Genomic DNA, 14,968 nt, shown 5'->3' with positions numbered 1-14,968 from the left:
GTTGGGAAGACTATGTCTCCCGGCTGGCCTGGGAACGCCTCGGGATCCCCCGGGAAGAGCTAGACGAAGTGGCTGGGGAGAGGGAAGTCTGGGTTTCCCTGCTTAGGCTGTTGCCCCCGCGACCCGACCTCGGATAAGCGGAAGATGATGGATGGATGGATGGATGGATAGAGTTCGGAAATCGGTTAAAAATATATGGTCTTTTTTCTGCACCATCAAGGTATATATTGACGCTTGCATAGGTCTGGTGATAATGTTCCCCTTTAAATCACCATAACTGATTCCCGGGCGCGGCACCGCCAATGCCCACTGCTCCCCTCACTTCCCAGGGGGTGATCATAGGGATGGGTCGAATGCAAATGCAAATTTCACCACACCTGGTGTGTGTGTGACAATCATTGGTACTTTAACTTTAACTAATCAAATATGTACAACAGTAACTTTTATTGCAAATGCTGATTTGGAAATTGGAGGCCGACTTCAAGGTAGCAGGAGGTTTTAGAGGGGGAGGAGCAAGCCGGCGTACCGTGTGGTGGCGCCTCTATGCAGCAGCATAATGTGGGCTTAATTAGTGTGTCAAAAAGAGACATTTTAATTGGCGTACCCTTGTATATTGGGGCTCTACTGTCCGATCTACTTGTATGCTATGATATAAAAGTAAAGGGAATCGGTTTAAATTTAATTCTGTGCTCTGCTGAATGCCATTCAAGTGTTTTGTTTTTTTTAGTTCATTTCTAATCAAGATGTGAAATGCCTCACAGATGGCTCGCTGAAAAGTACAAACATAAATACATGATGAGAATAAATAAATAGCCCTTCTTTAAATCACTCCAGTAAGAAGCAGGCGCAAACCTATTTAAACAAATTCACGCACTGTTGTTAAAATGGTTGAACAACAACTTAAAAACATAGGCAAATCCTTCCAAAGCTTCTAGCAGCACTTGACAGTTGTCATGGTAACAGTTAGACATTATTATATGAATAAAACAAAGAGGCAATTGGTATTTCTTATCTGATGTCCTGGTGTATGAATACTGAGTAGTTGCATGAGGTCCTTGCAGGAGTCACAATATGCATGTATGGTTGGTTCATTTCATCATTGGGCATAAGTGGGCTGCAAATACTTATGGTAAAAATATTATGGTGGATTTTTTATTGTAGTCCTGTGCTGATATTTCTGGTGTCTGCATACAGTGATACTGTATGTTAGAGGTGTAGGTATTTTTGCAAGACGGACAGGAATTTTCTTACTTGCGAAGGAGGAAATTGAGCAAACTGATGTTTCGGGCCAATATTTTCATATAAAAACACTAAAGTGGAACTGTACTTTATTTCTGGAATTGTGCCAATTGTTCACCATTATTATGAAAGACATGACGACTGATGGATTTTTTTTTAAATGCATTCTAAATATTAAATACAAGTAAATAAAAGTCCACTCACAGCAGAGCCAATGGGAGCTCAATTTTACCGCCAATTGAAATCCGATAAGTGTGACAACATTTACACATTTCCATTTTGTGACTTGAATATTAACCAAGTATTAGTGATATTGTTATTATAAGCGCTGAAGCATACAAACTAATCACAAGCCTGTGTGCCTATGTTTACAGTACATGATCAAGTGGTCTGCTGCTTCCTCGCTTCCCTGCTCCTTGTAAGTTTTTTCTAGATCATAAATCATGAATTTCACCTGAAAAATAGATGGCTGAGTATATAAATCGACAAGTTGGGACACTTTGACCGCCGTTTTACAAACCCCGTTTCCATATGAGTTGGGAAATCTTGTTAGATGCAAATATAAACGGAATACAATGATTTGCAAATTCTTTTCAACCCATATTCAATTGAATGCACTACAAAGACAACATATTTGATGTTCAAACTCATAAACTTTATTCTTTTTGCAAATAAAAATTAACTTAGAATTTCATGGCTGCAACACGTGCCAAAGTAGATGGGAAAGGGCATGTTTTCCACTGTGTTACATCACCTTTTCTTTTAACAACACTCAATGAACATTTGGGAACTGAGGAAACTAATTGTTGAAGCTTTGAAAGTGGAATTCTTTCCCATTCTTGTTTTATGTAGAGCTTCAGTCCTTCAACAGTCCTGGGTCTCCGCTGTCGTATTTTACGCTTCATAATGCGCCACACATTTTCGATGGGAGATAGGTCTGGACTGCAGGTGGGCCAGGAAAGTACCCGCACTCGTTTTTTACAAAGCCACGCTGTTGTAACACTTGTCTTTCTAAAATAAGCAGGGGCGTCCATGATAACGTTGCTTGGATGACAACATATCTTGCTCCAAAACCTGTATGGACCTTTCAGCATTAATGGTGCCTTCACAGATGTGTAAGTTACCCATGCCTTGGCCACTAATACACCCCCATACCATCACAGATGATGGCTTTTGAATTTTGCACCTATAACAATCCGAATGGTTATTTTCCTCTTTGTTCTGGAGGACACCACGTCCTCTGTTTCCAAATATAATTTGAAATGTGGACTCGTCAGACCACAGAAAACATTTCCACTTTGCATCAGTCCATCTTAGGTGAGCTCGGGCCCAGCCAAGCCTGCAGTGTTTCAGGATATCATTGATAAATAGTTTTCGCTTTGCATAGTAGAGTTTTAACTTGCACTTACAGATGTAGCGACCAACTGTAGTTACTGACAGTGGTTTTATGAAGTGTTCCTGAGCCCATGTGGTGATATTCTTTACACACTGATGTCGGTTTTTGATGCAGTACCGCCTGAGGGGTTCAAAAGTCCGTAATATCAAAGCTTACGTGCAGTGATTTCTCCAGATTCTCTGAACTTTTTGATGATTTACCGGACCGTAGATGGTAAAATCCCTAAATTCCTTGCAATAGCTCGTTGAGAAATGTTGCTCTAAAACTGTTCGACAATTTGCTTACAAAGTGGTGACCCTCGCCCCATCCTTGTTTGTGAATTACTTAGCATTTCATGGAAGCTGCTTTTATACCCAATCATGGCACCCAACTGTTCCCAATAAGCCTGTACACCTGTGGGATGTTCCATATAAGCGTTTAATGAGCATTCCTCAACTTTATCAGTATTTATTGCCACCTTTCCCAACTTCTTTGTCATGTGTTGCTGGCATCAAATTCTAAAGTTAATGATTATTTGCACAAAAAAAATGTTTATCAGTTTGAACATCAAATATGTTGTCTTTGTAGCATATTCAACTGAATATGGGTTGAAAATGATTTGCAAATCATTGTATTCCGTTTATATTTACATCTAACACAATTTCCCAACTCATATGGTTTGTAGGACCTGGAACTGGCGAGAACGACACAAAAAAACGCTTATTCCCTACCCCACATCCACCTCATTTCTTTGCGAGGTTTATGAGACATGTTTAATCTAAATAGGAATATATGAACGTCGCAGAAGTCGGCATCGTAATGACAGCAGACATTATACAGTAAGCATTTTTTTATTATGTTGGTTGTCTCATAAAGTCTGCAGTGAGTAAAAATCAGTGATGAATAAAAAAGAAAAACGTGATGCATTTTTGAAATGAATGCACTGCATATGCTTAAAATGATCAGAATATGTAAATATTAAATGTTAATATACATGTGCCTGATACTAAATTACATATATATTTACATAATGTATTTAAAACCCTAATGAAAGTATTTGGATGTTTTTAAAGGGACTCTATTGGCAAAATTGAACAGCTGCCACAGGCTCCATTGTAAGCAGACTATTGATTAGATTAGATAGATAGTACTTTATTTATTCCGTCAGGAGAGTTCCTTCAGGAAAATTACAATTTTCAGCACAATCCCATTCAAGATCAGACAAACATTACAGGGAGACAGAACAGGATCGCTGACGGGTCTGCCGGCTTCCATCGCCCCTTACAAAAAAGATGACATACAGGTAAACAAGAAGATTAAAATAAAATTTAAAAAAAAATAAAAAATATGATCAAATGTATTTGATATTCAGACTGCATAAAAAAAGAAATCCATCCCTCGTCATGTCTTTTATAATGATTATAAACAAAATTCTAAATAAAGTGTTTTTCCCCTTTAAATACATAAATAATATATTGTGTATTAGAACTGTCTTCAAATAGTGTAATCATCAGGCATGAAACTCTCCATGGGGGCCAGGTGAGTTGAGTACCTGCTGAGGCCCTAGTTTATGTTCATCATTTCGTCTTTAAATATTAGTGTTGGCCCTGCGATGAGGTGGCGACTTGTCCAGGGTGTACGCCGCCTTCTGTCTGAATGCAGCTGAGATACGCTCCAGCCCCACCCCCTCGCCACCCCGAAAGGGACAAGCGGTAGAAAATGGAAGGATGGATGGATATTAGTAAATGTTTCTTGTGTGTCCTATTAACGTTGGTTGCTGCTTCCTAGTGTCAAATATCTTGAAACAGATGGCTGTTTTTTTAACCTCCCACATCTTTCATACTCTAAACATTGTTCGTCTGCACACAAGAAACAAGAGTGTTGGAAGTATCTACATGGGGTGTTTGTCACTGTCAGACGTAGATCTTGCCATGCCACAGGACGACTAGGGCTGGCCAAATCCCGCCATTGGCACCTGAGCTCTCCTCTGGTAAAGGTAATGATACTTCCCCAGGTTCACATTGTAATTACTTCTACTTCCTCTACTTAGTCAAGTTTGATGTCTCGTCGGCGCTGCACGACAGCCGAGGACCTTCCTCAATTATCAAATCCCGACCGTGTTGATATGTTTGTCAGAGTGGTCTAACCTTTTTTGGAGTGGAAAAAATTGCACATGTGATCACAAATTGTCGACTTTGAGCCAAATCAGACTTGACAAGTGTGGAGGGAGGTGTAGCCAGCGTTGCTTGCAGGAGCAAAGGTCACCGCCTCTGTCCATGGTGCTGAGGACAAAGCATCGTCAGACGGCAGTGCTGACGGCGAGACACGGCTGGCAGGTGATTAGATTTTACAGATGGGACGTGTCCAATTTAATCATCTGTTGTCTTTAACAGTAAGGGGATGGGAGCAGAAAGGGAGAGAGGATACGGACGTGACTTAAAAGTCATGTTCTAATAGAAGATACAACTTTTGTTGAAAAAAACATTATCATTAAAACCTTGCCTGACAGAGGGACCGCTAGGAAGCGATTTCCACAACAAATAAAATTGTTAATCAAATCTTCTTTCTTTTTCAGGCGTTTATTTGTTGGTAGTTCTCACACTAGTCAATCCCATGATGGGTTTCAGCTTATTTTTTTTATACAGAATGCCCTTTCTAAAGCGACTGTTGTCAGGAATCAAACCAATGCTCTCTGCCATTAAAGGTAGAAGTATGCACAGTTGCACCACCAAGGACAAAATAAATATATTTTATACAAATCTGATAATATTTTTTCGAGACAAATTAAGTGCAACTCTTACTTGACTGCACTTGTCTCCAGCGTGTACGTCTTGTTGTCCCAGTCATCAAGATCTGGAGCGTTGACCTTCCCCAGTTCTGCATATGCCATCCTTCCTGTTTAAGGTAAAACACATACGCAAACTTATTTTTTGAGGCGAGTTCTGCTGATGCCAACACTTATCTCCTTATCTAGCATTTTTGCGTTCGTGTCTACTTATCATGCTCACAACTGTGTAGCCCACTTCTAGAATGAATAGTCTCTCAGCGCCCCACTTCAGAGAGTGTAGAGCTTCAGGAAGCCGGCCTATCTGAGTATGGATTATGTTATTATCAGCCTGCGGTGCCAGAGTACTGTAGCTTGGTAAACAATGGCAGTCTCGGTGAGTCACAGTGCTTCTTACTTCCACTGTTACCAATACATTAATGCGGCGGTGTGTGCAAACTAAAGACTAACAAGCTTATTCAACCAGAGGTGGGTAGTAACGCGCCACATTTACTCCGTTACATCTACTTGAGTAACTTTTGGGATAAATTGTACTTCTAAGAGTAGTTTTTATGCAACATACTTTTACTTTTACTCGAGTATATTTTTAGATAAGAAACGCTACTTTTACTCCGCTCCATTTATCTACAATCAGCTCGTTACTCGCTACTTTTTTTTTTTATCGATCTGTTAATGCACGCTTTGTTTGTTTTGATTTTGTCAGACACGCATTCAAAGTAGGAACTACGCATGCCTGCGTTTCACCAATCAAATGCAGTCACTTGTGACGTTGGACCAATCAAACAAAACCAGGCGGTCACGTGACCGTCACACGTCGAATCCGACCTAAAAAAGTTGAAAAACTTATTGGAGTGTTACCATTTAGTGGTCAATTGTACGGAATATGTACTGTACTGTGCAATCTACTAAGAAAAGTTTCAATCAATCAATCAATCAAAAGTGTAAAGGAAAAAATACACATTTTATTTCAACCGTACTTCGCGTCACAAGCCTAAAGACTGGTCGCACAGTTCCTGTCTTCACAATAAAAGCGCCCTCCATCGCGCCTGCGCTAAGAAAATAAGAGTCTCCGAAAGCCAGCGCAAACAAGCTAGCAAGCTACGGAGTTTGCCGCCAACATATTTCTTGTAAAGTGTATAAAAAGGAATATGGAAGCTGGACAAATAAGATGCCAAAAAACAACGACTTTCATGATGTATTAGACAGGAAATAGGAACTTTTTTTCTCCTCCATTTGAAAATGTGGACATTATCAGCACTATACTGTCTGATTCCAATCAATGCAAGTCATCAGAATCAGGTAATACACCAACTTATATTCTTGTCTTCATGAAAGATAGGAATCTATATGTTAAACATGCATGTATATTCATTAAAACACCTTTAACATGTCAACAAAAAACGGCAAAATAAATAACTATAAATTATATACTGTATATATATATATATATATATATATTTGTGTGTGTGTGTGTATGTATATATATATATGAGGTAGATCACCTTGACTTGGTCATTTATTAAGTAATTGATTAACGTTGAAAAACTTATTGGGGTGTTACCATTTAGTGATCAATCGTACAGAATATGTACTGTACTGTGCAATCTACTAATACAAGTTTCAATCAATCAATCAATCGATGGATGCCTACTGAGCCTATGGTGCTGTTAAGTTATTGTGGCTCAATTTGCCTTAATTTTTCTATTTTAATGTATTATTATTTAATATATATTATTGTTTTAGTTGCTTAAGAGATATTCCTGGCTATGGATTTGCTCATTGCTATTTTTATGTTTTTGTGCATTATTTGTTGCCGTAATTATTAAACAAACAGGTTACTCATCAGTTACTCAGTACTTGAGTAGTTTTTTCACAACATACTTTTTACTTTTACTCAAGTAAATATTTGGATGACTACTCCTTACTTTTACTTGAGTAATACATCTCTAAAATAACAGTACTCTTACTTGAGTAGAATTTCTGGCTACTCTACCCACCTCTGTATTCAACTGACTGCAAAGCATATCAATTTCTTTGTAATATAGACCAATGATGACCTCCGCATGGTATTGTAATATCCAAAGGAGCCTTAGGTTGTTAAGACAAGCAGATACAATGGCATTCTAGACCGTTCTGAGCAGTTATGGGGTAAAAACATTTCCTTTCAGATGTAGCCTTGTTTTCCCTTTTAACTCAATCTGTAGCACAAAAAAAAAGGAAAGCTGAAAGCCATGAGAGAAAATTAGCAACTCACCCTTGCGCCTGTACACGTAAATATCTTTCTCCCCTGCCTGATGTGCGTTATCATTTTGGTCACCAATGGTTACGGTGAGTGTGCTTGTGGCAGTCATTGGTGGATAGCCGCTGTCAGTCATAATCAATGGAAGGAGGAATTTGCTTTGCCTTTCTCTGTCGAATCTTCGCAGGGCTGTGAGTGTGGCTGAGCCGTTCCTATGATCCTGGAGGTGGAAGTCAGCAGAGTACATTGAAGGAAGGGAGAGCGAGAAAGGGGACCCATGTTCTGGCGAATCTCTATCCACGACATGCAGCAGAGTTGAGCTCATGTTGACCCAGACCACTTGTGGAGCTGGACTGTTTTCCCAAACCACAGGTGTGTAAGTTCCCTCCAGCTCTGGACCGTTGTCATTCACATCTAACAATGGCAAGTAAACGGTGACACTTCCTGTCAGCGCTGGTGTACCTTGATCCGTCGCCAAGACAACCAAGTCATAACTATTCAAAGCTTCTCGATCCAGGGGCTTGGCGACTGTAACAATACCAGACTGACTAACTGTAAAATGTTCATAGGGGTCGGACTGAGGAAGAATGCTGTAAAGAAGATCCCCATTTGAACCAGAGTCAGGGTCGGTGGCCATTACTTGGATGATAGTGGTTCCTACAGCTGCGTCCTCACTGAAAGGGGAGAGGAGATAAGAGCTCTGGGCAAACCCAGGGGCATTATCGTTCTCATCCTCTACTAGAACCAGACACTGAATAAAGCTAGAGAACTCGGAGTCTTGTACCTTTACAGTAAGGTTGAACATTTGCTCTCCTGGCTTCTCAAAGTCTAGCTTCCTCTTCAATCTAAGAACACCCATTTGTTCCAGTCGGTGACTGACCATGTAGAACTGTTGCTCTGGGTCTCCATCCACCACACTAAATTCCAGTTGACCGTATGCACCAGAATCAGGGTCCATGGCATTTAACTCCAGAACAATAGTATCCACATCAGCATTCTCAGGCACACGAGTGCCACACATGTCTTCTTGAAACTTTGGTACATGGTCATTAAGGTCCGTTAAGACAATAGTGGCAGTTGCAGTACTTGTCATCCCTCCGCCATCACGGGCCTCCACCACTAGCTGAAGACTCTCCACTAACTCCCGGTCCAGCCCGTCAGCTGCCACTGATATTGTGCCAGTGCTGGAATCAATATAAAATAGGTCTTCATTCTTTGGATTCTGCATATTGTCAATAATCCGGTAGGTTAGGATTGCATTCTGGCCTACGGCGGCATCGTCAAGGTCCAAAGCTGTCATTTCCACTACAAATGTTCCAGGAGGCGAGTTTTCCGCTACACTACTAAGGCAGTTATCGGGCAGGCATGAAAATGTGGGTGCATTGTCATTGATGTCCCACACACTGATAATAACATCCGTAAAACCGGTTAATCCCTCGCCCTCTTCGTCAGTTGCCATGACGACAAAGCGCCAGACGGAACGCTCTTCTCGGTCCATGGTGCGCTGGGCATACATCTCGCCCGTGATGTCATTTATCATGAAGTGGGACTCTGCCCCCTGGCCATGGATAGAATACCGTATAGCGCCCTGGTCAGCGTCTTTGTCTGGGTCAGTGGCTGTCACCTGCAGAGATAAACAGCACATGAAAATATATTCACTTAACTTGCCAAACTTCATTTACAAGTGTCAATTATCGCTTTTTGGCTGCATCCCAAACGCAAAACAGCTGACTCACAAAGCAGTGAAGATTTATCACAGTTGTTTTATGTAGACCAGGATGCTCAGTCCCAAAACAAAGCAATAGCTTTTTCAAGTGGTAGGTCAAAAATACGTTGTTGCAAGCATGATTCGTGTTAAGTAGGATTCAGCGTAGACCACAATTGCAGTTGTTTCAGTATATACAGTATAAACACAGTACTGTATATAAGGAGGAGTGTCGAATCTGGTCCTTTTCTTAGGCACTGGCCGAATTCCAAATCACTTCTACCGTGTATCGATTCACGTAAAATAAAACGGTGCCATATTTCAATATAGTTTGTTGCTTGTTACGTCAAACCGGCTGAAACACTTAGTGAGGAAACAAGCACTCAGAGCGGACTCAGCCAAACTGCCTCTAGATAATGTTGCGATGTTTCTAAGCCAACAAAGCAAGTATACAAAATACTCGGACGTAGTTTGATGCTCATTTACATCGGCTTTGCCATAGACATGCCACAGATTAGCATTAGAGCTGTTACATGGTGATTTCAACATCTCAGATTTTAGGATACAAGCAGCAAGTGTGTAATAAATACAATACTTACAGCAGGGGTCCCCAAAATTTTTGACTCGGGGGGCCGCATTGGGTTAAAACAATTTGGCTGGTGCGATATATATATATATATATACAGTATATATATATATATATATATATATATATATATATATATATATATATATATATATATATATATATATATATATATATATATATATATATATATATTAGGGGTGTGGGAAAAAATCGATTCGAATACAAATCACATTGTTTATGTTGTGCGGTACAGTATCGATTCTAATTTTTAAAAAATCTTTTTTTTTTTTTTTATTAAAAAAAAAATATATATGAAGCATTTAAGTCTCACCTTGAAACTCATTTGTATACTCTAGCCTTTAAATAGACTCCCTTTTTAGACCAGTTGATCTGCCGTTTCTTTTCTTTTTCTCCTATGTCCCACTCTCCCTTGTGGAGGGGGTCCGATCCGATCCGGTGGCCATGTACTGCTTGCCTGTGTATCGGCTGGGGACATCTCTGCGATGCTGATCCGCCTCCGCTTGGGATGGTTTCATGCTGGCTCCGCTGTTAACGGGACTCTCGCTGCTGTGTTGGATCCGCTTTGGACTGGACTCTGGCGACTGTGTTGGATCCATTGTGGATTGAACTTTCACAGTATCATGTTAGACCCGCTCGACATCCATTGCTTTCCTCCTCTCCAAGGTTCTCATAGTCATCATTGTCACCGATGTCCCACTGGGTGTGAGTTTTCCTTGCCCTTATGTGGGCCTATCGAGGATGTCGTGGTGGTTTGTGCAGCCCTTTGAGACACTAGTGATTTAGGGCTATATAAGTAAACATTGATTGATTGATTGATGTTTTTGTTTTTTTTAATCAATCAAACAAACCACTAAACAGCAATACCATAACAATGCAATCCATTATTAGCTCATTTTTAAATGTTTTACTAAATGGTAGAATTGTATCATTAAACAATTAACATTAACAACACATTCAACATAATCTAAAATTGGTATGGTTGAGTATATACCAGTATCCATTTCCAGGTACTGGGAATTGATACAGTATTGGTTCAAATGTGAAAAGTATCCACCCCTGACTGTATTAATATCTATCCATACTTTTATGGACAGAATTTCTAGGCGCAGTCAAGGCGTTGAGGGGTTCCGGTTTGGTGACCGCAGGATTAGGTCTCTGCTTTTTGCAGATGATGTGGTCCTGATGACTCCATCTGGCCAGGATCTTCAGCTCTCACTGGATCGGTTCGCAGCCGAGTCTGAAGCGACCGGGATGAGAATCAGCGCCTCCAAGTCCGAGTCCATCGTTCTTCCCCTTAAAAGGGTGGAGTGCCGCCTCAGGGTTGGGGAGGAGACACTGCCCCAAGTGGAGGAGTTCAAGTACCTAGGAGTCTTGTTCACGAGGGAGGGAAGAGTGGATCGTTTTATCTGCTTGGGATGGTTTCCTGTGGACGGGACTCTCGCTGCTGTCTTGGATCCGCTTTGAACTGAACTCTCGCGGCTGTGTTGGAGCCACTATGGATTGAACTTTCACAGTATCATGTTAGACCCGCTCGACATCCATTGTTTTCGGTCCCCTAGAGGGAGGGGGTTGCCCACATTTGAGGTCCTCTCTAAGGTTCTCATAGTCATCATTGTCACTGGCGTCCCACTGGGTGTGAATTCTCCTTGCCCACTGGGTGTGAGTTTTCCTTGCCCTTATGTGGGTTCTTCCGAGGATGCCGTAGTTGTTAGTTTGTACAGTCCTTTGAGACATGTGTGATTTAGGGCTATATGAATAAACATTGATTGATCGTCAGGCGGATCGGTGGAGCGTCTTCAGTAATGCGGACGCTATATCGATCTGTTGTGGTGAAGAAGGAGCTCAGCCGGAAGGCAAAGCTCTCAATTTACTGGTCGATCTACGTTCCCATCCTCACCTAGCCTCACCTAGCTTTGGGTTATGACCGAAAGGACAAGTTCATGGGTACAAGCGGCCGAAATGAGTTTCCTCCGCTCTCCCTTAGAGATAGAGTGAAAAGCTCTGCCATCCGGGGGGAGCTCAAAGTAAAGCCACTGCTCCTCCACATCGAGAGGACCCAGATGGGGTGGTTCGGGCATCTGGTCAGGATGCCACCCGAACGCCTCCCTAAGGAAGTTTTTAGGGCACGTCCAACCGGTAGGAAGCCATGGGGAAGACCCAGGAGACGTTGGGAAGACTATGTCTCCCGGCTGTCCTGGGAACGCCTCGGGATTCCCCAGGAAGAACTGGACGAAGTGGCTGGAGAGAGGAAAGTCTGGGCGACCCGACTTCGGATAAGTGGAAGAAGATGCAAATCCAGAAACCACAGGAAGAACATACAAAATGAACCAGGAACCTTCTTGTTGTGAATCAGCAGTGCTAGCAGATCTGTCAACCAATTGTGTAAATGTGCCTATGAGTAAGAATTCCAGCATCTCACCTGTAGTACAAACACTGGGGATCCATCAAGTTCCTCTGTGACTGATCCATAATACTCGTTCATGGAGAACACAGGTGCCTCATCGTTCTTATTCATCACCGTAACCACTGCAGCAGCATAATCTTCCCACTTTCCGTCCGAGGCCAGAACCAGCAGTTTGTACCTTTTCTGCTGCTCATAGTCCAGGGGCTGTGTAATGAATATTGTGCCCACCTCTGGCTCGATGTCAAAAACACCACCTTTGTTGCCGGACGTGATCTGGTAGCGCAGCTTGGCATTGGCTCCTGTGGCAGGACGCACAGAAAAGCATGATTCAAAATAAGAAACGACAGTCCTGATCTATGCTAAACAGTTTGTACTCACTGAGGTGGTATTTTTTGAGAAGGAAGCTGCATTTTGATGGATGCGATTGTATACAGAATCAATTAAAACAGACATTTTACCCGACAGCTCAATAATGTATTCTGAGTCCCTGCAAAAATGAATACTGAAACATTCTAAAAACGAAAAAAGTACTCTTTCCTGAAGAAAAATTTAGCACAATCTCAAGGGTATTACACTTCATTTCCTACCAGATCTTAACATTAGTAGGTTTCCGTATTCCCGTCTTAATTTGATTACCTAATTAAATAGAAACGTTGTGCCTCATGCAGTCTGCTTTAATCCCGCAGTAATTTGAAAACAAACCCAAAAAAGTAGAAACAAGGAAAAGTGAGATTACTGTTACCTGTAGCGGTACTAAAATTATTTCGATACTTTTTGGTACTTTTCTAAATAAAGGGGACCACAAAAAAATTAGATCAAACATATGTTTCTTATTGCAGTTAAATCCTTAAATAAAATAGTGAACATACTAGACAACTTGTCTTTTAGTAGTAAGTAAACAAACAAAGGCTCTTAATTAGTCAACTGACATATGCAGTAACATATTGTATCATTTATCATTCTATTATTTTGTCAACATTTTTAACCTTCGTCTTGTGTTAGGGTCGGCACCGACCCGTTTTAGTTCTTAAATGCATAAAAACACCACATACATCTATTTTTTTGCATCAAAACTTTTTGACTTTGTCAGGAACCTCTTTGTCAACAAAATAAAACATTTTAATTTTTTTCACTAAATTATAAAATGCTCTGGTAGAAATTATGCCCTTGGTGTTGTTAGGGTCGGTTTTGACCCAGTTATAAAAATAAGATGATAAAGCAATGATAAGAGCCACAACTGAACACACTGACAGCCAGCTCCTCTCCCAATCATGTGAGCTTTAGTGGATTCTCATTTTACCTTGTTATCCTGTACAAAAACAAACAAAAGACGGACACTAAAAGTGTCACTTTTTGCCACTCTGATTTTGTTTTTTTTATTAGTTTTGGAACTAGTAATCTATTTCTCTTGGTTTCATTTGCTTGATTGGTTGTTGTTTGTTTGATGTTGGATTTCTGTTGCTGAAAAAAATACTTTTTAGCCTTTTTCTTGAAGTAAATATGTATGGGTCGAAATTGACCCGTAACACCATAGATGTTACTATAGTTAAAATTCTTAAAATGAAAAAATGAATAAAACACATTTATTTAAGAGATGTGTTCTAATACCCCCTAGTAATAGTTAGGTAACACAACAACCTTTTTTTTATGTATATGATTCTCTTGAGGTTCGTTTTACCATTTTTAAAAATTGAAATCGAGGGGTATACTGACAAAATAAGGCCCAATGGCCCAAACCAAAAATATTTAAACCAATATTTTCAAGGATAAGGAAGCCTAAAAAGGTAACCAAGAGATGAGAAACAAATTGGATGATAGATAATTGTTTTTATTGTATTTTACAGCTGATTTAAGACATGGGTCAAAACCGACCCGTTAACATAAGAGATGGTAACAGAAAGTTAACACAAGAGGAAGGTTAAGGACAAGTGGTAGAAAATTAATTATTAACATACTTGTTCATATAATGTTAAAATTTGCTTACTTTCTGTTTTAACATGTTCTATTTACATTTCTGTTCAAATTTAATTAATCACTTCTGCTTCTGTTGTTTGATACTTTATATTAGTTTTAGGATCATACCACAAATTTGAGTGTCAATCCGATACCAAGTAGTTACAGGATCATACATTGGTCATATTCAAAATCCTCATGTGTCCACTGACATATTTCCTGAGTTTATAAACATAATATACATTTTTAAAAAAACTAAAGAAAATGTTGTGATGACAATAAAAATCACCGTAATCATAGTAGTATCAACTAGATACGTGCCTGTACTTGATATCATTACAGTGGATGTCAGGTGTAGATCCACCCATGGCGTTTGTTTACATTTTGATGCCGGTGAGCTACGGTGTGTAGTGAAGCATGTTTAGCTATTCTTCGTCCTGCAGGGATGATACTTGTAAGAAATGTACTTTATTTGTCGCCATAGAGGCAAGGATTAGTGATTTAGAAGTCGCTAAAAACACTGCCGACCGCGGATTGACGTTAGCTAGCTAGCCATGTCCTAAAGCACCATTTCCTAAGGGCCTTTCAGTGTTATAACTTCACCTTTATTGTAAGTTTTTAAGCCAAAATGTGTCCATTCTCCCTTTTCTGTCTACAC

The 14,968-nt window shown here is 40.3% G+C and overlaps 1 protein-coding gene across 2 annotated transcripts in view; it reads right to left on the bottom strand.

Annotated features, from left to right (window-relative positions):
• The window catches only part of LOC133563617 (neural-cadherin-like), a 487,520-nt gene that overhangs the window by 170,032 nt on the left and 302,520 nt on the right, over positions 1-14,968 (bottom strand). For both annotated transcript variants that reach the window (XM_061917839.1, XM_061917840.1), the window contains 3 exons: positions 12,373-12,656; positions 7,654-9,262; positions 5,416-5,509 (listed from right to left, as the gene is read on the bottom strand). In XM_061917839.1, coding sequence (XP_061773823.1) covers positions 5,416-5,509; positions 7,654-9,262; positions 12,373-12,656 — 1,987 coding nt within the window. The remainder of the gene's footprint in view (positions 1-5,415; positions 5,510-7,653; positions 9,263-12,372; positions 12,657-14,968) is intronic.

Source organism: Nerophis ophidion, linkage group LG12 (genome assembly GCF_033978795.1).
Source record: "Nerophis ophidion isolate RoL-2023_Sa linkage group LG12, RoL_Noph_v1.0, whole genome shotgun sequence".
NCBI lineage: Eukaryota > Metazoa > Chordata > Actinopteri > Syngnathiformes > Syngnathidae > Nerophis > Nerophis ophidion.
Note: the sequence above shows the minus strand (reverse complement) of the source record. Positions and strands in the feature narration are given on the sequence as shown.